Raw genomic sequence first — 26,508 nt, 5'->3', positions numbered from 1 at the left:
AATAATGTGGAAAACTGATTATTTGAGTGAATTTTCTAAGTTCAAGGACCAAAAGTTTACACAAAATCATCAGACCGGAACAAAATTTGAACTTGATCTGTAACTGAAGCATGAGGAAAAAAGTTTGGAAAACTGATTTGCTGGACAGACAGACGAACGGAGGGAGTGCAAACCTAAAGTCCCCTTTAACTTCTTCCGTATGGGACTGATAAAAAAGGTGCATTTTGGACCCTTTGGACCTAAATGTGGACCAATATGAAGACAGCCCTCAATATTAAAAAAAATATAACAAAAGACAATATTACAAAGAAATTAATTACTACTTTCTGTTCAAAGGAAAATAACTAAATTCATATGATAAAAATAAATTTTGCTATTGAAAGGTCCAAAACTCAACAACGAGAACAAATAAAATCGTTGAATCACATATCTTAATTTGAACAGATTTTGTCAAAGCGTTTTCATGTTAATGAACAGACACTGTTTGGCAGCCGTCCCTACGCCCGCCCGCCCACATTACATCCCAAAATCAATTACCGATTTTTCTTTCACGAATCCGGGTAAAAATTATGTGACTCAAAGAACTATGAAAAGAAGGTCGAGCTCAGTTGAACCCTACCAAAAAGAAGATGACCTGTTACCTTTAATATCTGAGAAAGGGATATTATCAGGAAACTTCAGAGCCTCACACAAATATATATATGCCAGACTGAAACCTCAGATGATAAGGCATCAGTAAAAGAGATAATGACAAACCAGCTTTTTAATCTTTTGAAATAAGACGCTTTATTAAACAGTTATTGTGACCACCGCCACCCGGAAAGCATCCTTCTGTCTGAGGAGGTACAATGAGACCTTCACTTGAAACAAGACTTGCAAAGGCTTGTTGTTCTCAATTGCATCCACATGTGTCCATATTTAAAGTTACATTTTGTGAATACAGATCTGATCGTAAAATGAAGTATGTTGGAATTGATTGATTCATTTTAACTTTTGTTATATTTGTTTTTAATTTTAAACATCATACCATCTAGTTTATTCCATATTCCATCATTAGATTTTGCTTTGCATTTTATTTTGTGAATTTCTATTCCATTCGTACTGGTAACATCTGTATTATCTTCACCAAACAATCTTTTAATCAATGAAGTTTTTCCTGCCCCTTTCTTTCCAACTACAACTAAACGTATGTCTCTCTTTTTCTCAGAGCCTGACTCAAGTAATGTAAGGTACAATTCGACAGATCTTTTTTCAGTCATTAATTTTATTTCAATTGGAACTGCATCTACAAAGTCAAAGATATGAAGTTATTTTATGAAGAACAACATTTTACCCAATTTATTATAATAAAAGTATTTTCTATAATGCAACTTTTTCATTGTTTGTAAATATTAGATATTTAGTTTTCGGCAAAATTAGATGATTAAAAAGTCAGGTCAGGATTTTCGTTGAAGGCTTCATTGTAACTTTGTGATGAGGAAAGCAATACAGGCCTTTTCATAAGTAATTTACTGTTAAGTTATCATGTATTTTTATGCGCCTCGAATTTACCACAATTTTAAAATGGTTTTCCTATTTTACAGTGAAAATGTCGGACAATTCATGATAGTATTTGAAAAAATTTCTTTGCCAAATATATTTCATAATTTGTTTATATTACCCAGTAGTTGTTTTATGTACTGATAATGTGTCATCGACATCAATTATGGAGATTCTGCTTCAACTAGTACACATCTAGAATTTGCAGTGAGATAAGGCATTTGGCTAAATATTTAACGGCTTAAGTGTGAAATGAAGAACAGCAATACAAGTGTTGTTTTATCAGGTGTAGTGTTGATTTTGTGTCATTTAATATACCATATACTTTCTCTTCCAGAATAATAGGAATACAAGCATAAATTATTTATATAAAGTAAAACAGTTGCAACAGTAGAGAAATATACAACATTTGTATATGCATATTAAAATGGTTGCAAGAATAAAATGAAAAACTATAGGCATTGCATAAAAATCAGTTAAAATAAAAGTGCAGATAGTCTCCCCAATTCCAACAACCATGTAAATTTAATAAAAACTTTACATATTTATGATCCAACCCGCTTTCATGAATTTACCTTCCTCAGCTAGCGCAATGATTAAGCATGTTAAGTAAAGTGTAAACATGGTAAAGAGTTAATTGATCCTTAGCATAGTGATTTAATTCACAACATATAACATTAACATACTTCGTTAATTTAGTCAATTCCCATAACTCTAGTATGAAAAATTAAAAAAATGTTCATATTACTAATAAACCAGAAATTCATGTGTTAAACAATTGTTTTAGCACTGGCTGAACTATTAAAATGAGGTCAAGGACAATATACATATGGCTGACAGAAATTTCGTAACATTAAGCAGCATCTGTATTTAAGCTTTGAAGCATGAAGGTCTTTCATCTCCTTAAATATAAAGCTTTATTTAAATGATTTACATCTCGCCATCATCACAGACCGGTAAACAAAAATTAGAAACTAATCCAAATATTGAGCAACACTTAATCCCACCAAATACAGAAATAATGTATGGTGATCTTGGATATTTACCAGGTCCTGCTTCACATGTGGCATTGGTGGTGTTGCTCATGCAAGATAAAATCAGGGCATAATTGGTTGTTAAGGGCACCATAGAGTAAAAGAGGAAGACAATTAAATGATAACAAGGGAGCCTACTTTTATCAATCCCAACAATAGACTAGTGCATACCTCAAATAAGTCAAACCAAGTGTACTTATTATAGCAAATGCACAACATGAGCAAAACTCACATACATCTTAAGTATAGTAACTACGGAACAACAGACAAAGACATTTTTGAAAATCAAAGTAAAGATTTATTTCATCAATTCAAATATTGCATAAATATTTCATTAAATTTTATTAAAACATTCTCCAGACAGACAGGGCTAACAGAAAGACGGACAAGGGTGTACCATATTACATATCGACTATGACAGGCAAATAAATCAGAACAAGCATTCTGAGAGTATTGCATGGCAATACATAGTCCCTTATCAATTAAAAATGCATTGCACTGGAACAAAATGCTAACTGAATTAGTAATTTATGATATTTTCTGTATATATATAAATGCTCCACAGGACGCCGCATACATTTATTGATTTGTAAATGTACCCCGGCGAGAAGAAATTCATGACTTCATGAACTATCATGAATGGTTCGTGAATGTTCATGAATGGTACATGAAAATTCATAAATAATTCATAAATGAAGGTTCATGAATTTAATTCATGAACTGTTCATTAAAAGTATTTTATGAATGTTCATGAAGTTTTGATGAATCACTAGCTGCTCATAAAAATTCATGAAATGTTCATTAAAAGTATTTATGAATGTTCATGAAGTTTTGTGAATCACTAGATGTTCATAAAAATTCATGAAATGTTCATTAAAAGTATTTTATGAATGTTCATGAAGTTTTGATGAATCAGTAGCTGCTCATAAAAATTCATGAAATGAAACTGGATGTATGTCAACAGACTGTAAAGACAGTAGAAATCAAGCCAATGAAATATCATGTGCTGATTATAAGCATTTCTTGTCATGTTTTTAAAAGTTATAAGTTGGTCACTACATCCTTTAAGTCATAATTATATGATCCATATGTCACTTAAAGTTGATTCAACTCGAACATATTAAAATGTAAATAATTCATGGAAAGACCTTGTTAATTATCGAAAAAAAAATACTGCTTATAATATATAAATTCTGTCATGAAATTTTTTTTATTCGACATATTATACTGCTTTCTAAATAAGCTTTTATTAATTCAAAGGCCAATGAGTCACAGTGATTTTCATTCAACATGTTTGTCCGTATGCAGAAGTTAATGATACTTCGGTGATTTTGTAACTTTGATAACAATAAAGTGTTAATTCATTCAAAAGAGTAGTCATAAATCAAAGAATCACAATCGTGCTATTTGATAGATTACAAAGTTTCTTCTTACTTGGAAAGTAGTAGGATATTCCTAAGAGACCAGTTGAATTTAAAATTAACACATACACCATCCCCTGTCCTAAAAACAGATGTTTTTTTTCTGAATTTTTCCCAATTTGTTGTGTGCATATGTATACATCTCATACAATCACCATTTTGAGATAAAACAGGGCTCGTTTGTAGAAAAGATACAATTACAGATTATAACACGATGTTGACTGCGGTACCTCTATTTTTGACATTTTAAACTATTATGTTTATTAGTACTCTTATCACATTGTTGTCAATATAATGAAATTACTGTCATAATTAACAGTCAGAGGTAAGACATTAGCTAGCTGCGTGTATAAAACCAGGTTTAATTCATTTTCTACATGAGAAAATGCCTGTACCAAGTCAAGAATATGACAGTTGTTATCCATTCGTTTGATGTGTTTGAGCTTTTGAATTTGCCATTTGATAAGGGACTTTCCGTATTGAATTTTTCTCAGAGTTTAGTATCATTGTGATTTTACTTTTTATCTTTTTTTCTTGGACACTTCTGACGTGTATTTGGGCCTACATATGAGGGTGTTGATAGAGTTTATAAAATAGAGAAAAATGTCCAAAAACTAACGAATAGAAATGCATTAGAATCGTAATAAGAGTACTGTAGTTGAAGAGTTGCCACCGTCAATTTTGATTTGAAGAGTTGCGACCGTCAACTACTTGAAGTACCTGAATTGCTCTTAATGCTTTGGTTTCAGAGTTATAAGCCAAAATCTACATTTTACCCCTATGTTCTATTTTTAGTCATGGTGGCCATCTTGTTGGTTGGTTGGGTCCCTGCACACATTTTTTAAACTAGATACCTCAATGATGATTGTGGCCAAGTTTAGTTAAATTTGGCCAAGTAGTTTCAGAGAAAAAGATTTTTGTACAAGTTACAAAAAATGACGAAAAGTTGTTAAAAATTGACTATGAAGGGCAATAACTCCTTAAGGGATTGACTGACAATTTTGGTCATGTTGACTTATTTGTAGGTCTTACTTTGCTGACCATTATTGCTGTTTACAGTTTATCTCTATCTATAATAGTATTCAAGATAATAACCAAAAGCTGCAAAATTTACTTAAAATTACCAATTCAGGGGCAGCAACCCAACAACAGGTTGTCCGATTTGTCTGAAAATTTCAGGGCAGATAGATCTTGACCTGATCAACAATTTTACCCCATTTCAGATTTGCTCTAAATGCTTCGGTTTCAAAGATATAAGCCACAATATACATTTTACCCCTGTGTTCTATTTTTAGCCATAGTGACCATCTTGGTTGGATGGCCAGGTCATCGGACACATTTTTTAAACTAGATACCCTAAGGATGATTGTGGCCAAGTTTGGTTAAATTTAGCCCAGTAGTTTTAGAGGAGAAGATTTTTGTAAAAGTTTACAGACGACGGACGACGGACGCCAAGTGATGAGAAAAGCTCACTTGACCTTTCAGGTCAGGTGAGCTAAAAACGGGAGAAGGTTTGGTACCATTGAAACGTTAAAACCCGCTGTAATGTTTTCACCTGTCCTAAGTCAGCAATTTAATGACAGACAGACAGAGTACACACGTTAAGTCCCCTTCGACTTCGTGCAGGAAATTTATATAAATGACCACATTATTGATATTCTTGTCATAACCAAACTGTTGACTTCTGAGCTGGTGATAACCTAGGGGATGAAACATCCACCAGCAGTGGCATGGACCCAGTGGTGTAAATAGTTATCAAAGGTACCAGGATTATGATTTAGTCAGATGAATCCTGCCAAACAGACTTGTTCACCTTACCATCATCACGAAAACCAAATATAGTTGACCTATAATGTATTGCTTACAGGATCCGAGAAAAGGACGAAAACAAAACTCAACATTTACCAATGAACCATGAAGATGATATCAAGGTCAGAATAAGGCTGCCAGACAGACATGTTCATCTTACAATAATTATATTCATCAAATATAGTTTACATTTTGTTTATAGTATCTTAGAAACAGACTTTACACCAAAAGCTTTACCTTGATGACTGATGCATGACATGATTGGAGTGTTATGTCTCACTTTCTATGACTTAGGTCACAGGTGAGACAAAACTAAATGTTTTCTAACAGCTATTATGTCAGCCTATTGTCTGTACAATGGCTACCTTTTTTCTTGGGGAAATAATTCAAGCGAAGTAGAATATTGCTTAAAATTGCAAAGTACGGATAAACATGTATTATAGCATCGTATAGAAGACCATATATTTGATGGTACTTGCTATGTCATGTATTTCATATATTAGTATATATTGGAAAGCTGCTAACGCTATCGCTCCAAGTTATATTTTATAGTGATTAATCTCATCAATACATTGCAGTTAATTGCATGACGTCTATAAAAAAAAACATGTTGTTATTCTGCAATTCCTAGAGTAATAATAAACTTATAATGAAATAAAGTTAAAGAAAATTACCTTCTATCACTAGTCCAGCAGTCACGCCTGAAGATTTCTCTGACATGACAGTCTGAAAATTAGAAATATGCACTGTGAATATATCTTTACTCATGTCACTTGTTGCACTATAAAAATTCTAAAATATATCAACCCCCCAAAATATACTTTATAAAACAAATGTTTCACGCTATATAATATTTATATCGAACAAATTTTCATATTTTTCAGGAAAATGTGTAGCCTAGAGTAATAGATATATATAGTTTACAGTGTAAAGGTGGTTTTTGAATTTGAAACATCCCCTTGTAGACATAAACATGATAAACTTGCTTCATGTTGATTTGCAAATGCATTTTGAATGCACCTTTAAATGGAAATTTATTCCATCTGTTGAATATTCTAATATTCCGCAGTGATCTCACACTTGTTACCATTTGTCTTGATAAAATGTATATGTCCAATTTTTTAAGCATACGTAAAATCGAATAAATCAAGTATCCATGTGCGATAGTATAAAAAAATTGTCCTTTAACATATAGGGTATAAACCAGCCAGAGGCTCGAAGGTGTCTGGATATCGTTCATCTGTCATGTTTGCCCAAAAAACTATGCAATGTTATTAGGTTGATTGATTGTTGGTGTTTAACAACTAAATCCCAGCCTTCCCTTTGATATATGGAATCTTATGGTACAATTTCAGAGAGATCGATTAACTTACACACAAGATATTATCCAGAAACTACAAAAATGCTTATGTTTGGCCCCTATTTGACCCCTTATTCCTAAACTGTTGGTACCATTACCCCAAAATCAATCCCAGCCTTCCTTTTGTGGTATTGAACCTTCTGGTAAAATTTCATAGAGAACCATTCACTTAAACTAAAGTTATTGTCCGGAAACCAAATGTGTCTTTGGATGACAACCACCACATGATAGCATTATAAGAACGCATTTTTTTTGCGGTTGTATAAAAACCTGTACCATAAAGTCAGCTATAAAAGGCCATGACATGAAAAATATGAAATATTCAATTGAGAAAACCAACAGCCTAACTTAAATAAATATGACAGACATTCGTTACAGAGGAGATGATCTTTGAAAAATTATAAGATGGTCAAAAATTATTGTTTAAGGCTATTACTGCTTAAGGAGTTATCTAATTGTTTTCTTAGTATTGACATTTTTGTGGATCTTGCATGCCTGATTTTTTTTTTCAAATAACATTTTCTATCTATCTAAAATAGTTTTCAAGATAATAGACAACAAGAATGTGTCCATAGTAAATGGATGCCTCACTTGCACTATCATTTTCTATGTTTAATGGACCATGAAATTGGAATCAAAACTCTTATTTGGCTTTAAAATTAGAAAGATCATATCATAGGGAACGTGTATTAAGTTTCAAGTTGATGGGACTTCAACTTCATCAAAAACTACCTTGACCAAAAAGTTTAACCTGAAGTGGGAAACAAATGGACGAACAGACGGACGTACGTATGGATGGAGGTACGGACGGATGTATGTACAGACGGACAAGACTAAAATTTAATACCCCCTCCGGATCCGCTATGGTGGGGGCATAAAAAGGGTCAAATAAAGTACAAAGTTGAAAAGTATGAAGGACCCAAAATTCAAAGAGTTTTTGCCAAATACAGCTAAAACTATCTTTTCCTGTGGTAGAAAATTCTTAGTATTCATCAAAACTGAAAGTTTTGTAAACAGCTAATTTGTAATTATGACCATAATCATAATATCAATAATAATTCATGTCAACACAAACATGCTTTCTAATCACTTGGCTTCCGTCGTGATAAACTTATTAGCTGTACATTATCTACAAAAATGTCAATATGACAAAAAGCAATTAACAACAGGAGTTATTGACCTTTAAAAATGACAAATTTTGAGTTATAATAGTGTTCATCTGTCTGTGTTGGTTCGTTTGTTTGTCCATCCGTTCATTCCTCCGTCCGTCCGTCCGTTTGTCCACCCGTACATCCCAAATTTGGTTTCTGGCCTCAACCAAATGTTATAAAACTTATACACAATGCTTATTACCACAAAATATATACAGATCAAGTGAATTTTGGTGGCATCACTTTAAGAGTTATACCCCTTAACAAATGGAATAAAATGCTTCGCTGAGCACAGCCTGATACCACCACAGAGGTCGAACCCTGAACAATGGGTGCAAGTGTGGACACAATATTCAAGCCTTATACTGTCTGAATTTGGATTGTGATCAAATTTTTGACATAATATAGGTTTCTGACACAAAATAAATGTGCTGAATTATCTTAAAAAATTTAAATGGGTTAAATTTCAATTAAAGATTCCTTTCTATTGCGCAATCCTGTGAAAAAGAAGATTTCTTGCTATTGTCCAATACTGTACAATTGAATATTTATTGCAATAGCGCAACACTGTGCAATCGTAAATCTCTTGCTATTGCTCAATACTGTGCAATTGAAGATTTCTTGCTATTGCTCAATACTGTGCAATTGAAGATTTCTTGCTATTGCGCAATACTGTGCAATTGAAAATTTCTTGCTATTGCACAATACTTTATACAATAATTTACACATCCTGTTTGGCGTGTATCTTCTGCCTTACCATTAGTATTTGCTTTTATATATAAATCAGAAATAACCAACTTAAAATGGAAAATTTTTAAGAAAAAAAAGAGGAAAAAAGGAGGAAAAAAATCCCCCCCCCCAAATTTTTGGAACCCCCTTATGATTCACCACCCCCAAACTCAATCACAGCCTTCCCTTTGTGGTATGGTACCTTGCAGTACAATTTCAGAGATCCATACACTTGAACACAAGTTATTGTCTGGAAACTAGAAACATGCTTATTATTGCCCCTTTTGGGCCCCTTCTTCCTAACATTTTGAGGCAATTACCCCCAAAATCAATCCCGGTCTTCCTTTTGTGGTATAGTTACTTGCAGTACAATTTCAGAGAGACACATACACTTGAACACAAGTTATTGTCTGGAAACTAGTAAAATGCTTATTTCTGGCCCCTTTTTTCTAATAATTTCAGGCAACTACCCCATAACTCAGTTCCAGCTTTCCATTTGTGATATGGAACCTTGTAGTACAATTTCAGAAAGATCCATACACTTACACACAAGTTATTGTCATAAAACTTGAAACAATCTTGTTTTTTGCCCCTTTTTTTGGCCCCTAATTCCTAAAATTTTGAGGCAATTATTGTGCAATTAGATATTTCTTGCTATTGCGCAATACTGTGCAATTTAAAATTTCTTGCTATTGCTGAATACTGTGCAATAGAAAATTTCTTGCTATTGCACAATACTTAATATAATAATTTTGGATCCTGATTTGAACCAACTTGAAAACTGGGCCCATAATCAAAAATCTAGGTACATGTTTAGATTCAGCATATCAAAAAAGCCCAAAAATTCAATTTTTGTTAAAATCAAACTTAGTTTAATTTTGGACCCTTTGGACTTTTAATGTAGACCAATTTGAAAACGGGACAAAAAATTCAGAATCTACATACACAGTTAGATTTGGCATATCAAAGAACCCCAATTATTCAATTTTTGATGAAATCAAACAAAGTTTAATTTTGGACCCCGATTTGGACCAACATGATAACTGGGCTAATAATAAAAAATCTAAGTACATTTTAAGATTCAGCATATCAAAGAACCCCAAGGATTCAATTTTTGTTAGAATCAAATTAAGTTTAATTTTGGACCCTTTGGACCTTAATGAAGACCAATTTGAAAACGGGACCAAAAATTAAGAATCTACATACACAGTTAGATTCGGCATATCAAAGAACCCCAATTATTCAATTTTTGATGAAATCAAACAAAGTTCAATTTTGGACCTTTTGGTCCCTTATTTCTAAACTGTTGGGACCAAAACTCCCAAAATCAAACCCAACCTTCCTTTTGTGGTCATAAACCTTGTGTTTAAATTTCATTGATTTCTATTTACTAATACTAAAGTTATTGTGCGAAAACCATGAATAATGCTTATTTGGGCCCCTTTTTGGCCCCTAATTCCTAAACTGTTCAGACCTCAACTCCCAAAATCAATCCCAACCTTTCTTTTGTGGTAATAAACCTTGTGTTAAAATTTCCAAAGATTTTTATTCACTTATTTACTAAAGTTAGAGTGCGAAAACTAAATGTATTCGGACGAAGATGACGACGCAAACGTGATACCAATATACGACCAAAAAAATTTTAATTTTTGCGGTCGTATAAAAATGCGCGCGGTCCTATAAAAATGCACGGTCGTATAAAAATTGCTGAATTTTTCGTTTCCGTTCTCTTTTTTTCCAAAAATAAGAGGTAAAATGTCTTCAACAAGAGTGTACACGCTGAAATGTCTCGCCTCCTTTACGGACCTTCGATTTCATGAAAGTCTTAAAGATAAAGGTTTAACTAAAAGTATTACACAAATTAAACATCAAAGATCTATGAAAGTGAGGTCAAGGTCAGATAAATCATAACAGACAGACATATACACCTTACATTTTGTTATACACCAAATATATTTGACCTTTGGGCTTATGGTAATTGAAAAACAGACCAAAACAAAAACTTAATATTGACCAATAAACCATGAAAATTAGGTCAAGGTTAGAATATACATGCGAGACAGACATGCAAACATTACAATTATTTCATATACAAAATTGTTATCGTCAGAAAAATTATATACGTCACATAAATTTGTCGTTCAATGTGCATACAATAGTTATCAAAAGTACCAGATTATAAACAATTTTAAAATTTACATAGGCAATGAACGCATACAGGGTTAAAAAATGAAAAGTTTGTAAGAATAAATTACAGAAATAGACCGAGATTCAAACTAGTCCAAAAGTTATACATAGAATTTATGAGAATCCAAAACTTTTAAAAGGAACAATTTAACAGGACACAAAAACATCTACTATCTACGAACACATGGATTGATTTGAGTGTCAGAAGTCAGAAAAATTATATACGTCACATAAATTTGTCGTTCAATGTGCATACAAACAATTTTAAAATTTACATAGGCAATGTACGCATACAGGGTTAAAAAATCAAAAGTATGTAAGAATAAATTACAGAAATAGACCGAGATTCAAACTAGTCAAAAAGTACTACATAGAATTTATGAGAATCCAAAAATTGTTTATTCCACTACGCCATTAATTGATTTTGACGCTTGTGGTTCAACGTATATAGTAATTCATAATAGAAATATATCATAATGACATATTATAGACAAATATCATACTGACGGGATCTTTAAAGTACAGAGTCACGTTATAAGCACAAAACAAATACAAAGAGTCATATACACAAAACAAATCACAAAAAATGAAAGCCAATACAAACACATTGACGAGATGCATAAGTACCGAGCCACGTCAAAAGGATATCACATAAAACCATTCAACAGTAAAAGGAATCTTAATAATAGAACAAAAACAAATAAAAGAACAATAAAACATGTTGTTAAGATGATACACGACATCAGTACGCAGAATCTATACATCAAGACCATCGTGTATTATTTGAGAAGTTGATACGGAATATTTATCAACAAGGTCTTGGTACCTTCCGATGAACTTTTTTAGAAAAAGGACGAGACGTTCTTTGACATACCCCTGGTTCATCAACTTTCTACTCAGACACTAGATAAATCCTATTAGACAGACATGTAAACCTTACAATTTTTGTATAAACCAAATATAGTTGACCTATTGCTTATGGTAATTGAAAAACAGATCAAAACACAAAAACTTTGACCAATAAGACGAGACAGACATGTACACCTTTAAATTGTTCCATATACTAAATAAAGCTGACTTATTGCTCATGTTTCTATAATTATTTGAAAAACAGACCAACATGAAACAAGAGTGCACACGCTGAAATGTCTCACCTCCTTTACTGGCTACTGATTTTATGTTGCTTTTCCTAAATATAAAGCTTTACTTCAAGTATCACATAAACTTTACATGATCCAAGAAAATCTGGTCAAGATCAGATAAAGTAAACCGGAAATACATGTACAAATCACAATCGTTTCATGTACAAAATATAGTTGATCTATTGCTTAAAGTTTCTAAGAAACATATTAACCAGGAAAACTGAACATTGACCAATGAACCATGAGAAGAACATGAAGAAGATCAAGGTCAGACAAACTATACAAGACATGTACACCTTCCAATAAATACATGCATTAAATAAAGTTGACCTATTGCTTTTGATATGTAAGAAAGATACTTAATATTTACTAATTAACCATGAACATGAGGTCAAGGTCAGATCATACCTGCCAGACAGACATATACACCTTACAATCATTCCATACACCAAATATAGTTGGCCTATTGCCTATAGTATCCAAGAAAGAAACTTAACCATGAAAACTTAATATTGACCAATCAAACATGAACATGAGGTCAAGGTCAGGTGATACCTACAAGACAGACATATACAACTTACAATCATTTGATACACCAAATATATAGTTGACCTATTGATTATAGTTCAAGAGAAATTGACCAAAACACAAAAACTTAACACTGAGCAATGAACCGTGAAAATTAGGTCAAGGTCAAATAAACCGGATCTAACCTACATATTTGTGATCAGACGTCACCAATCTTATAGTAGAGATTTGACCAAGAACCCAACATGCAATTCCTAGGATCTATCTGCTACCTAGTTACTCCATATTAGATATAAAGACTACTCAGAAGATTATTTCTTGGAACAAACCACAACAATATGTTATTTAGAAATGTATATTTACATGTAGTGTTGTTATAAGTGGTTTCTAATTTATGAACATTTTTGTTTTCCAAAGTAATCAAATTGTTAAAATATTGTAGAAAAACGTGAATGTATATTCTATTCTTTTTTGTTTTGTTGCTATATTTATGATAAAAGATAAATATAGCAACAAAACATATATGATAAAATATATATACATGATAAAATATATATATGATAAAATATATATACACAAGAACACACCCGCGAAATTGCGGGCATAAACAGCTAGTTAACTGTTGTAGGATGATTTTTTGTAAAAGATATTATGTATGAAGAATTTCATAAAAGGTATCAAAAGCCCTCTACCTTTTTCCAAAGTCTCATATTTGTTTCCTTTCTGTTAAATTAAATTATTTTAATGTTTCTGGCCTCAGACCACAATTATTCTTCTCCTTTGCTAAAATGCAACTTTTGGTAAAAGTCAACAATGGTCAAATTAAGTTAAAAATTTGCACCGCTTCAACTGATCATGAAATAAATGTAACTGCTTATATATAGACCATTATTAGTCTAATAAAATATGCTTCTAGGACAAACCATCAGTGGTTTTTCTTTTGAGAGCCTTATTAACATGCCAATGGTAGAATATGAATCTTGTATAAATGACAAAGACCGACTGAGGCTTATTTGAAGGGTGGTCGGAGGGGTCCTGATCCCAAAATCCGAGGCATAAAAAAATGAAATCCCGAGATGCAGAATTTAAAGAAATTCATATCCCGAAATCATAAAATATATTCCCGGATCCCGTAAGGATCAATACCCAAATTCTGAGCTTAAAAACACCCGATCCCTACGTCCCGAAAAAGGTCCTGCCTCCCTCTAATCTCTACCCTACTTTCATTTTTGCCATATCACTACTTTCACCAATATATTTTTATGCCCCATTTATGAGCATTATGTTTTAAAGTCTAGTCGGTGCATCCGTGCATTCGTTCGTTCGTTCGTTCATCTGTCCGTCTGTCCCACTTCAGATTAAAGTTTGTGGTCGAGGTAGTTTTTGATGAAGTTGAAGTCCAATCAACTTCAGTACTAAATATAGTGCCGATGTGGCACCCGTGTACTATGGACACATTCTTGTTTCCACATGTTTTACTTATTTTAATATATATATGCAACTGGTATGATCCCTTAAATAGTAAACATTTCAAAGAAATCAGTAGACAGAATACAGCTCTATTTATCAATTGAAAGTAGTATAATCATATAATCGTAGTTTACATGTAGATAAACACGAAAAATAATTGTCCACTACTTTAAAGGAGGTGGTTCTTGCGACCTTAACACCATGATATGTGATATGGATAACGCTCTGATTAGCTTATTTATTTTTCAGTTTTGTTATCTATCATACGATTGGTTGTACTTGTGCATGTTTCAAACCGGAAGTCTTTCCTATGACTAAAAAAAAGGTCAAATAAACCTGCCAGACTGACATGTACATCGTAATTTACTTCCATACGCCAAATATAGTTGACCTATTGCATATAATATTATAAAAAAAGAACAACACAAACAATCAAATTACACCACTGAACCATGACAATGAGGTGAAGGTCAGATGACACCTGCCGGTTGGACATGTACACCTTACAATCATTTCATACACCAATTATAGTATAATTTTTGATTATTGTATCTGATCATATACTTGACCATGAAGACTTGTCCACTGAACAATGAAATAAGATTGAGGTCAAATGAAAACTGTCTGACAGACATGGTGACCTTACAAGGTACATGTATGCACATACTAAATAAAGTTATCCTATTTATTTAAAATGAATAAAAAAAGGTTTATCCAAGACATGAAATATTTTATTTTTTCATATTGAAAACAAACGCAATTTTAGAATTTTTCATCAATTTAATCAGGATGTAATACATTGTGTAATAAAAATCAGGATTAAAATATATTTTAAAAAGAAATTGATTAAATTAAATTACTTGTAATTTTTGGTTGATTAATGATTACTTAATTTTTTTTAATAAATTATAGCCGACTAATGCTTACAATTCCAATTACCCCAAACCTGATCTGAGATAAGACAAGTTAACCATGAAAATGAGGTTATAAACAGACTGTCGGTGTAAGAATCTCAAATAGAGTTTGCAAAGCTTGTTTTCGCCTAAAACACTATTGAATGAAATAAAAGACATCTACTAATTGTGTTTATTATTGAAGAAATCACAAACCAATATATCCTGAATTCAAAAAGTGCCTTAGCTTTGTGAAAGGCCGGTAAAGCGTTGAATTAGGGTCTCAATTATATGATTTTGTTCAATCAAAATCGTAATAACAATGAAATTGCATTAGAATTTGAAATTTTTATTTCAAGACAAGAATGTCCCCTGTAGTATCCTGGTTTTGTACCTGATTTATTCTAAGTGTAAGCATTTGTAATTTAAAAGTATGTGTACCTGTAAGTATTCCATCACTTCTTTATTCGGCCCGAATTCTCCTGCTGCTGCCAGATCGTATGGAGTCTTACCCTGAAATGCAAATCTTTATATTGCCTTTATCTGATTATTACAAAGAAGACTTTTGTAACACATATCATACAATAAACAAGACAAGTAGCAGCTGAGTGGCGTGTTATTTTGTTTTTACAGGTGCTAACCATATTATTTTCAATTATAAAATATAACTCATGAACAACATTCTGAATGTTTTTATAACTTTTTCTGTAGCCTTTAAGAAGGCTTTTAACTTTTTTTAAAAGCATATGGAATAATTTCAATCTGTCAGCATTTAGTCTTTGTTTTTTTTTTTTCGCGTTTTTTTTTTTTTTTTTTTTCAAATCTGTTAATGCATCCTTATGTCTAGATGAGGGTTGTAGGATTAAATTTTTTTTAACTATTTTATTTTTTATTTTTTGGACAAATTATTGTCAAGTTTTTTTTTATATATATTTTAGCACCCCATTTTTCTTTATTCTTCATTTTTTTGCACCCCATTATCATGATTATTTTCTATTCATCATCTTTTTGCCCAATTCTCTCTTTTCCTGAAGTTTTTTTTCTATCATTCATGATTTTCTATTCTGTATATCCTATCCATATCCTCCTATAGCTATATATTGTTATTTTACAGATTTCATAGTTTTTAGTGTTAACACTGACATTGTATAAATAAGGAAATACATAAATTATGACAAAGATAAGAGTTTTTTCTGCAACTATTCCAACTATATAGATTAAAAACAAGAATTTGAAGAATTATATATTATATTTTCTCCAATTTATTTGTATTATAGTCCTGGTATGTAATGTTGTCAGTTTAATGTTATAATTAACATCGCCATTAAAGCGGGATGTTTGGCATGTCCACCATTTTTATTTTAAAATGCCCTGTACCAAGTGAGGGAAATGGCCATTGTTATATTATAGTTCATTACTGTGTGTGTGTTTCATTTTAATGTTGTGTTTCTGTTGTATCGTAGTTCTCTTTAATTCGATGCGTTTCCCTCAGTTTTAGTTTGTAACTCGGATTTATTTTTTTCTCTATCGATTTATGAATTTCTAACAGCGGTATACTACTGTTGCCTTTATTTAATGTATTGCTTAAGACTATTTTGATACTATCTAATAACGTTGTTATCATTGTCACAACAACGGATTGGTGTATTTGTCTTTTGACAGTTTGTTTGTTTACATTGGGTTTAATGACAACAAGTGCCATATTCAGGATATTGCAAGGTCTAATTTTGAATCAATACAAATTATTATTTTTGATATCAAAAGCTATTTTATCCTTTTACTTATAGGTTATTACTATTGCTTCTTTTCCCTAAAACTGAGATATTCATATAACTTGGCTAACAAATTATGGAATAATAAAATTATCCCCTTTTAGTATAACTTATCACCCAAAATGTGTTAGTTGTCTATAAACAAAATCATTTTATTTTTGAAGATTTTGAAAACAAATACTGGATTATGTTATATGATCATCTATGTCATGTATGTTCATGAGTAAAACTAAGCCATACAAGTCAATAAAACACTTTCATATTTTTAGTTTAATTTAAAGGATCATATGACATATGTGTAACTATAACCTTGAGAAATAAAATCCGTTTGACCAAAAATATCTTAAACATCATTTTAGTGATGCATTATTTACTAGTTGAATACTGAGCATATATTGTAAAATATTACCTGATGTGTTTTGACCAAGGGACTGCTACCTCCTTGTTCTACAAGACATCTTGTGACCTGTAGATGTCCATACTCCGCAGCCAGATGTAAAGCTGTTCTTCCTCTGTTCTATAATGATACCAAATAACATGTAAATATTATGGACAATACTTTGTTATCAATATCAATAATATACAAAATATCCTACAACTGACATTAAAACACACAATTAAAATGCACAGAGATAAATGAGATCTCACTTTATATAATTCTGGCGAGTATATGTTGATTTAATAATAAAATCTCTCTGATTATTATGGTTCAGAATAATGATCAATTTAAAAAAAACTTTTTCAAAGATATATGAAAAATAGTTACATTTCCTGATTAAGTACGAAGAGACAAGAAAAATGAGACCCCACTTTATGTAATTATTACAAACAATAGTTGTCCATTAAACCAGTCTTATTAACAACTTTATGTTGGTAAACAGTAATGTGATCAGACTTAGTAGATAACATACATTAAAACTGTCTAATTAACAACAGGATTTAGTGTAGATCCAGTAGTAGAATCATAAATTTTATGAAAATATTTTTTTTAAAGAAAAATGAAAAAAAGTTGTATTTTCTGATTCAGAACAATACTATGAGTAAAATGAGACCCCACTTTATATAATTATTACTAACAATATTTGTTCATTAAACCTGTCTAATTAACAACATGATTTTGTGTTGATTAAAAGTAATGTGATCAGATTTAGTAGATAACATACATTTGTGATATCTTTGTTACATCTGTTCTCCAGAAGAAGTCGACACACTTCCACATGTCCTTTCCAGGCAGCCCACATTAATGCTGTCCATCCATCAACCTGGAATAATACAACTGACATCAAAACTTGTCTGATAAACTGGACAATGTTGTGTAATAAATATAAACAGAAATGACCAGTCACATTAATTAAAACTGTCTGATTAACAACAGGATTTAGTGTAGATTCAGTATAATCATTAATTTTATAAAAGTAATTTTTTCAAAGAAAAATGAAAAAAGTTATATTTTCTGATTCAGAACAATAATATGAGTAAAATGAGACCCCACTTTATATAATTATTACAAATATTACTTGTCCATTAAACCTGTCTAATTAACAACATGATTTTGTGTTGATTAAAAGTAATGTGATCAGATTTAGTAGATAACATACATCTGTGATATCTTTGTTACATCTGTTCTCCAGGAGAAGTTGACACACTTCCACACATCCCCACCAGGCAGCCCACATTAATGCTGTCCATCCATCAACCTGGAATAATACAACTGACATCAAAACTTGTCTGATAAACTGGACAATGTTGTGTAATAAATATAAACATAAATGACCAGTCACATTAATTAAAACTGTCTGATTAACAACAGGATTTAGTGTAGATTCAGCAGTCAGAGCTCAGACATCAACAAGTCTATTTTTGTTTTTGACTTTAATAAGTCGAAACATGTATTTATGTTAAAAATGTAGTTTCAATTTGAGACTTATCTAAGTCAGAAATTGACAGACTTGTTTAGGTCTATTTATGTTGCTGAAAAAACTTAATGTAACTTTGTGGCCAAACTACACCACCTATGACAGCAAAAACCTGTATGAGAGTTCACAAGGACTTGAGCTATCTATATTTTTAAAATTATCTAATTGAACATCCTTACTAAACACAGATGTTTTACCTCATTAAGTGTGATTCCAGGTGGTTGCATTGTAAGGTTAATTAACATTATCTCCGATTTTTTAGAGTCTCATTCATATTTTTCTTTAGAAGACAAAGCATTGGCTTTCAATGTTGTCATTATTTGATTTAGATGCATGACCTCCTTATAAATATGCGTGGGTCTTGAAGTTAACCAATTTTGATCACTCATCGACTTGTAGGAGTCGATATTTGCAACATTTGATTCTGGTCAATTATTTCTTGTTTAACAATATTGGACTTATTCAAGTCGTATTTTGTCTTACATTAAAGGGAGACAAATCCTAAAACTTACAAATTTAGACCTCTATGAGTCAAAAGCAGATTCAGACTTTTTATGTCTGAGCTCTGACTGTTCAGTATAATCATTAATTTTATAAAAGTAATTTTTTCAAAGAATAATGAAAAAAGTTATATTTTCTGATTCAGAACAATAACATGAGTAAAATGAGACCCCACTTTATATAATTATTACAAATATTACTTGTCCATTAAACCTGTCTAATTAACAACATGATTTTGTGTTGATTAAAAGTAATGTGATCAGATTTAGTAGATAACATACATCTGTGATATCTTTGTTACATCTGTTCTCCAGGAGAAGTTGACACACTTCCACATGTCCTCTCATGGCAGCCGACATTAATGCTGTGTATCCATCATCCTGGAATAATACAACTGACATCAAAACTTGTCTGATAAACTGGACAATGTTGTGTAATAAATATAAACAAAAATGACCAGTAACATTAATTAAAACTCTCTAATTAACAACAGGATTTAGAATTTTAGTGTATATTCAGTAAAATCATTAATTGTAATAAAAATATATTTTTCAAAAAAATATGAAAAAAGATATATTTTCTGATTCAGAACAATACTATGAGTAAAATGAGACCCCACTTTATATGATTCTAACAAATATTTGTTCATTAAAACTGTATAATTAACAACATGATTTTGTGTGTAAAAAGGATTTAGTGTAGATTCCATTTAATCATTAATGTTAATAAAATAAATTATTCAAAAAAGCATGAAACAAGTTTTATTTTCTGATTTAGTACAACCTAAAGAAAATGAGACCCTCTTTAAATAAAGATTATTATGATTATTATAATTATTATTATTATTATTAATACAAGCATTTGTTGTTCATTAAATATGCCTAATTAACAACAGGATTTAGTGCAGGTTCAGAATAATCATTAATCTAAAAAAAAAAAAAAAAGAGTAGTATTTTCAGATTCAGAACAATTGTATGAGTAAAACGGAATTACATGAATCTAACGACTATTTGTCCTTTTTACAAGATGTTTCTACATTAGATCTTTATACATATCACTATCTGATCAAAGTTGTTAACACAACACCAAGTAAAACATTAGTGTAAACAATTGTTTCTTGTCAAGAAGCAAAATAAGAACTTCACCATCCATAACTTAAACACAAACAAAAATATTTTAAAATCAAACCCTGCATACATTTTTTTTCCATTAAAACTGTCTATTCAAATTGAGAATTTTGATTTAATATTGATTCAGTATAATGACTAAGTATCAGTTTCCATACAGACCAATGGTATTTAAACAGTACAGGGTTTCTTATTTTGTGTTTTATTTTTAATACCAATGGTCTAGATAGGCCAAGGGGCCCCAGGGAATTGTACTAAAGCAAATATGGTTTAATCTCTCAAAATTTTGTGCCTGTCCCAAATCAGACAACCCGGACCATGTATTGTTTGTTGTTATATTTGTCTATTTACTCTGAGTAGTCAGGTCCAGACCATGTGTTGTGTGTTGTTATATTTTTTTGTCTATATACTCACAGTAGTCAGGTCAAGACCATGTGTTGTTATATTTGTATGTCTATTTATTCTGAGTAGTCAGGTCAGGTCCAGACCATGTGTTGTGTGTTGTTTTATTTATTTGTCTATTTACTCTGAGTAGTCAGGTCAGGTCCATGTATTGTGTGTTGTTATATTTGTTTGTCTATTCACTCTCTGTAGTCAGGTCAGGTCCAGGCCATGTGTTGTTACTTGTTATATTTGTATGTCTATTTATTCTGAGCAGTTAGGTCAGGTCCAGACCATGTGTTGTGTGTTGTTATATTTTTTTGTCTATTTACTCACAGTAGTCAGGTCCAGGCCAAGTGTTGTTAGTTGTTATATTTGTTTGTCTATATACTCACAGTAGTCAGGTCCAGACCATGTGTTGTTAGTTGTTATATTTGTATGTCTATTTACTATGAGTAGTCAGGTCCAGACCATGTGCTGTGTGTTGTTATATTTGTTTGTCTATTTACTCTCAGTAGTCAGGTCAGGTCCAGACCTTGTGTTGTTAGTTGTTATATTTGTATGTCTATTTACTCTGAGTAGTCAGGTCCAGACCATGTGTTGTTTATTGTTATTTTTGTTTGTCTATTTACTCTGAGTAGTCAGGTCAGGTCCAGACCATGTGTTGTGTTTTGTTATATTTGATTGTCTATTTACTCTGAGTAGTCAGGTCCAGAACATGTGTTGTTTGTTATATTTGTTTGTCTATTTACTCTCAGTAGTCAGGTTCAGACCATATGTTGTTAGTTGTTGTATTTGTATGTCTATTTACTCCGAGTAGTCAGGTCCAGACCATGCGTTGTTTGTTGTCATATTTGTTTGTCTATTTACCCTGCAGAGTGGTGAGGTCAGGTCGAGACCATGTGTTGTTAGCTGTTGTATTTGTATGTCTATGTACTCTGAGTAGTCAGGTCCAGACTATGTGTTGTTAGTTGTTATATTTGTTTGTCTATTTACTCTTAGTAGTCAGGTCCAGACTATGTGTTGTTAGTTGTTATATTTGTTTGTCTCATTACCCTCAGTAGTCAGGTGCAGACCATGTGTTGTTTGTTGTTATATTTGTATGTCTATTTACTCTGAGTAGTCAGGTCAGGTCAAGACCATGTGTTGTAGTTGTATTTGTATGTCTATTTACTCTGAGTAGTAAGGTCCAGACCATGTGTTGTTAGTTGTTGTATTTGTTTGTCTATTTACTTTGAGTAGTCCGGTTCAGACCATGTGTTGTGTGTTGTTGTATTTGTTTGTCTATTTACTTTGAGAAGTCAGGTCAAGACCATGTGTTGTTAGTTGTTATATTTGTATGTCTATTTACTCTGACTGGTCAGGTCAGGTCCAGACCATGTGTTGTGTGTTGTTATATTTGTTTGTCTATTTACTCTGAGTAGTCAGGTCCAGACTATGTGCTGTGAGCTGTTATATTTGCTTGTCTATATTCTCTGAGTAGTCAGGTCCAGACCATATATTGTAAGTTGTTATATTTGTTTGTGTATTTACTCTAAATATTCAGGTCCAGACCATGTGTTTTGTGTTGATGTATTTGTTTGTCTATTTACTCTGAGTAGTCAGGTCCAAACTATGTGTTGTTAGTTTTAATATTTGTTTGTCTATTTACTCTGAGTAGTCAGGTCCAGACCATGTGTTGTAAGTTGTTATATGTATTTGTCTATTTACTCTGAGTAGTCAGGTCAGGTCAAGACCATGTGTTGTTAGTTGTTATATTCGTTTGTCTATTTACTCTGAGTAGTCAGGTCCAAACTATGTGTTGTTAGTTTTAATATTTGTTTGTCTATTTACTCTGAGTAGTCAGGTCCAGACCATGTGTTGTAAGTTGTTATATTTATTTGTCTATTTACTCTGAGTAGTCAGGTGCAGACCATGTGTTTTGTGTTGTTATATGTGTTTGTCTATTTACTCTGAGTAGTCAGGTGCGGACCATGTGTTGTTTGTTGTTATATTTGTTTGTCTATTTACTCTGAGTAGTCAGGTGCAGACCATGTGTTGTTAGTTGTTGTATTTGTATGTCTATGTACTCTGAGTAGTCAGGTCCAGACTATGTGTTGTGTGTTGTTATATTTGTTTGTCTATTTACTCTGAGTAGTCAGGTGTGGACCAAGTGTTGTTTGTTGTTATATTTGTTTGTCTATTTACTCTGAGTAGTTAGGTGCAGACCATGTGTTTTGTGTTGTTATATGTGTTTGTCTATTTTTCTCTGAGTAGTCAGGTCAGGTCGAGACCATGTGATGTTAGTTGTTGTATTTGTATGTCTTTTTACTCTGAGTAGTCAGGTCCAGACCACGTGTTGTTTGTTGTCATATTTGTTTGTCTATTTACCATGAGTGGTGAGGCCAGGTCGAGACCAGGTGTTGTAGTTGTTATATTTGTTTGTCTATTTACTCTTAGTAGTCAGGTCAGGTCGAGACCATGTGATGTTAGTTGTTGTATTTGTATGTCTATTTACTCTTAGTACTCAGGTCTAGACTATGTGTTGTTTGTTGTCATATGTGTTTGTTTATTTACCATGAGTGGTGAGGCCAGGTCGAGACCATGTGATGTAAGTTGTTGTATTTGTATGTCTATGTACTCTGAGTAGTCAGGTCCAGACCATGTATTATTAGTTGTTATATTTGTTTGTCTCATTACTCTGAGTAGTCAGGTGCAGACCATGTGTTGTATGTTGTTATATTTGTTTGTCTATTTACTCTGAATAGTCAGGTCAGGTAGAGACCAGGTGTTGTAGTTGTTGTATTTGTATGTCTATTTACTCTGAGTAGTCAGGTCCAGACTATGTGTTGTTTGTTGTCATATGTGTTTGTTTATTTACCATGAGTGGTGAGGCCAGGTCGAGACCATGTGATGTAAGTTGTTGTATTTGTATGTCTATGTACTCTGAGTAGTCAGGTCCAGACCATGTGTTGTTTGTTGTCACATTTGTTTGTCTATTTACCATGAGTGGTGAGGCCAGGTCGAGACCAGGTGTTGTAGTTGTTGTATTTGTATGTCTATGTACTCTGAGTAGTCAGGTCCAAACTATGTGTTGTTAGTTTTAATATTTGTTTGTCTATTTACTCTGAGTAGTCAGGTCCAGACCATGTGTTGTAAGTTGTTATATGTATTTGTCTATTTACTCTGAGTAGTCAGGTCAGGTCAAGACCATGTGTTGTTAGCTGTTATATTCGTTTGTCTATTTACTCTGAGTAGTCAGGTCCAAACTATGTGTTGTTAGTTTTAATATTTGTTTGTCTATTTACTCTGAGTAGTCAGGTCCAGACCATGTGTTGTAAGTTGTTATATTTATTTGTCTATTTACTCTGAGTAGTCAGGTGCAGACCATGTGTTTTGTGTTGTTATATGTGTTTGTCTATTTACTCTGAGTAGTCAGGTGCGGACCATGTGTTGTTTGTTGTTATATTTGTTTGTCTATTTACTCTGAGTAGTCAGGTGCAGAACATGTGTTGTTAGTTGTTGTATTTGTATGTCTATGTACTCTGAGTAGTCAGGTCCAGACTATGTGTTGTGTGTTGTTATATTTGTTTGTCTATTTACTCTGAGTAGTCAGGTGCGGACCAAGTGTTGTTTGTTGTTATATTTGTTTGTCTATTTACTCTGAGTAGTCAGGTGCAGACCATGTGTTTTGTGTTGTTATATGTGTTTGTCTATTTTCTCTGAGTAGTCAGGTCAGGTCGAGACCATGTGATGTTAGTTGTTGTATTTGTATGTCTTTTTACTCTGAGTAGTCAGGTCCAGACCATGTGTTGTTTGTTGTCATATTTGTTTGTCTATTTACCATGAGTGGTGAGGCCAGGTCGAGACCAGGTGTTGTAGTTGTTGTATTTGTATGTCTATGTACTCTGAGTAGTCAGGTCCAAACTATGTGTTGTTAGTTTTAATATTTGTTTGTCTATTTACTCTGAGTAGTCAGGTCCAGACCATGTGTTGTAAGTTGTTATATGTATTTGTCTATTTACTCTGAGTAGTCAGGTCAGGTCAAGACCATGTGTTGTTAGTTGTTATATTCGTTTGTCTATTTACTCTGAGTAGTCAGGTCCAAACTATGTGTTGTAAGTTTTAATATTTGTTTGTCTATTTATTCTGAGTAGTCAGGTCCAGACCATGTGTTGTAAGTTGTTATATTTATTTGTCTATTTACTCTGAGTAGTCAGGTGCAGACCATGTGTTTTGTGTTGTTATATGTGTTTGTCTATTTACTCTGAGTAGTCAGGTGCGGACCATGTGTTGTTTGTTGTTATATTTGTTTGTCTATTTACTCTGAGTAGTCAGGTGCAGACCATGTGTTGTTAGTTGTTGTATTTGTATGTCTATGTACTCTGAGTAGTCAGGTCCAGACTATGTGTTGTGTGTTGTTATATTTGTTTGTCTATTTACTCTGAGTAGTCAGGTGCGGACCAAGTGTTGTTTGTTGTTATATTTGTTTGTCTATTTACTCTGAGTAGTCAGGTGCAGACCATGTGTTTTGTGTTGTTATATGTGTTTGTCTATTTTCTCTGAGTAGTCAGGTCAGGTCGAGACCATGTGATGTTAGTTGTTGTATTTGTATGTCTTTTTACTCTGAGTAGTCAGGTCCAGACCACGTGTTGTTTGTTGTCATATTTGTTTGTCTATTTACCATGAGTGGTGAGGCCAGGTCGAGACCAGGTGTTGTAGTTGTTGTATTTGTATGTCTATGTACTCTGAGTAGTCAGGTCCAGACTATGTGTTGTTAGTTGTTATATTTGTATGTCTTTTTACTCTGAGTAGTCAGGTCCAGACCATGTGTTGTTTGTTGTCATATTTGTTTGTCTATTTACCATGAGTGGTGAGGCCAGGTCGAGACCAGGTGTTGTAGTTGTTGTATTTGTATGTCTATGTACTCTGAGTAGTCAGGTCAAGACTATGTGTTGTTAGTTGTTATATTTGTATGTCTATTTACTCTGAGTAGTCAGGTCCAGACCATGTGTTGTTTGTTGTCATATTTGTTTGTCTATTTACCATGAGTAGTCAGGCCAGGTCGAGACCAGGTGTTGTAGTTGTTGTATTTGTATGTCTATGTACTCTGAGTAGTCCGGTCAGGTCAGGTCGAGACCATGTGGTGTTAGTTGTTGTATTTGTATGTCTATTTACTCTGAGTAGTCAGGTCTAGACTATGTGTTGTTTGTTGTCATATGTGTTTGTCTATTTACCATGAGTGGTGAGGCCAGGTCGAGACCAGGTGTTGTAGTTGTTGTATTTGTATGTCTCATTACTCTGAGTAGTTAGGTGCAGACCATGTGTTGTTTGTTGTTATATTTGTTTGTCTATTTACTCTGAGTAGTCAGGTCAGGTCGAGACCATGTGTTGTGTGTTGTTATATTTGTTTGTCTCATTACTCTGAGTAGTTAGGTGCAGACCATGTGTTGTTTGTTGTTATATTTGTTTGTCTATTTACTCTGAGTAGTCAGGTCAGGTCGAGACCATGTGTTGTGTGTTGTTATATTTGTTTGTCTATTTACTTTGAGTAGTCAGGTTCAGACCA

The 26,508-nt window shown here is 32.6% G+C and overlaps 2 protein-coding genes across 2 annotated transcripts in view; both read right to left on the bottom strand.

The window, feature by feature from the left end:
• Positions 1–15,797, bottom strand: part of LOC134701867 (uncharacterized) — a 42,417-nt gene extending 26,620 nt beyond the window's left edge. Inside the window, exons 1-3 of the mRNA XM_063562982.1 lie at positions 15,705–15,797; positions 6,478–6,529; positions 1,028–1,285 (exon numbers count right to left, since the gene is read on the bottom strand). Coding sequence (XP_063419052.1) covers positions 1,028–1,285; positions 6,478–6,529; positions 15,705–15,719 — 325 coding nt within the window. The 5' untranslated portion in view covers positions 15,720–15,797. The remainder of the gene's footprint in view (positions 1–1,027; positions 1,286–6,477; positions 6,530–15,704) is intronic.
• Positions 15,798–16,462: 665 nt separating this feature from the next.
• LOC134701866 (protein fem-1 homolog B-like) lies at positions 16,463–26,236 on the bottom strand. The gene is made up of 6 exons (XM_063562981.1): positions 26,177–26,236; positions 19,734–19,832; positions 18,634–18,732; positions 18,199–18,297; positions 17,445–17,552; positions 16,463–16,471 (listed from the first exon to the last, which is right to left on the bottom strand). Exons 1-6 carry the CDS (start codon positions 26,234–26,236, stop codon positions 16,463–16,465), a joined length of 474 nt encoding a protein of 157 aa, XP_063419051.1.
• Between the last annotated feature and the right edge of the window lie 272 nt (positions 26,237–26,508).

The sequence above is a fragment of the Mytilus trossulus genome, unplaced genomic scaffold (assembly GCF_036588685.1).
Source record: "Mytilus trossulus isolate FHL-02 unplaced genomic scaffold, PNRI_Mtr1.1.1.hap1 h1tg000358c__unscaffolded, whole genome shotgun sequence".
Classification (NCBI taxonomy): Eukaryota; Metazoa; Mollusca; class Bivalvia; order Mytilida; family Mytilidae; genus Mytilus; species Mytilus trossulus.
Note: the sequence above shows the minus strand (reverse complement) of the source record. Positions and strands in the feature narration are given on the sequence as shown.

Bases quoted from the DNA above. Each gene is read 5' to 3' on its own strand.
- LOC134701866 (XM_063562981.1), bottom strand. From the start codon at position 26,236: ATGAGACATACAAATACAACAACTACAACACCTGGTCTCGACCTGGCC. The intron at 19,833-26,176 runs GTAAATAGACAA...GTATTATTCCAG, and splicing joins ACCTGGCCTCACCACTCATG to GATGATGGATACACAGCATT. The intron at 17,553-18,198 runs GTATGTTATCTA...GTATCATTATAG, and splicing joins GTAACAAAGATATCACAAAT to AACAGAGGAAGAACAGCTTT.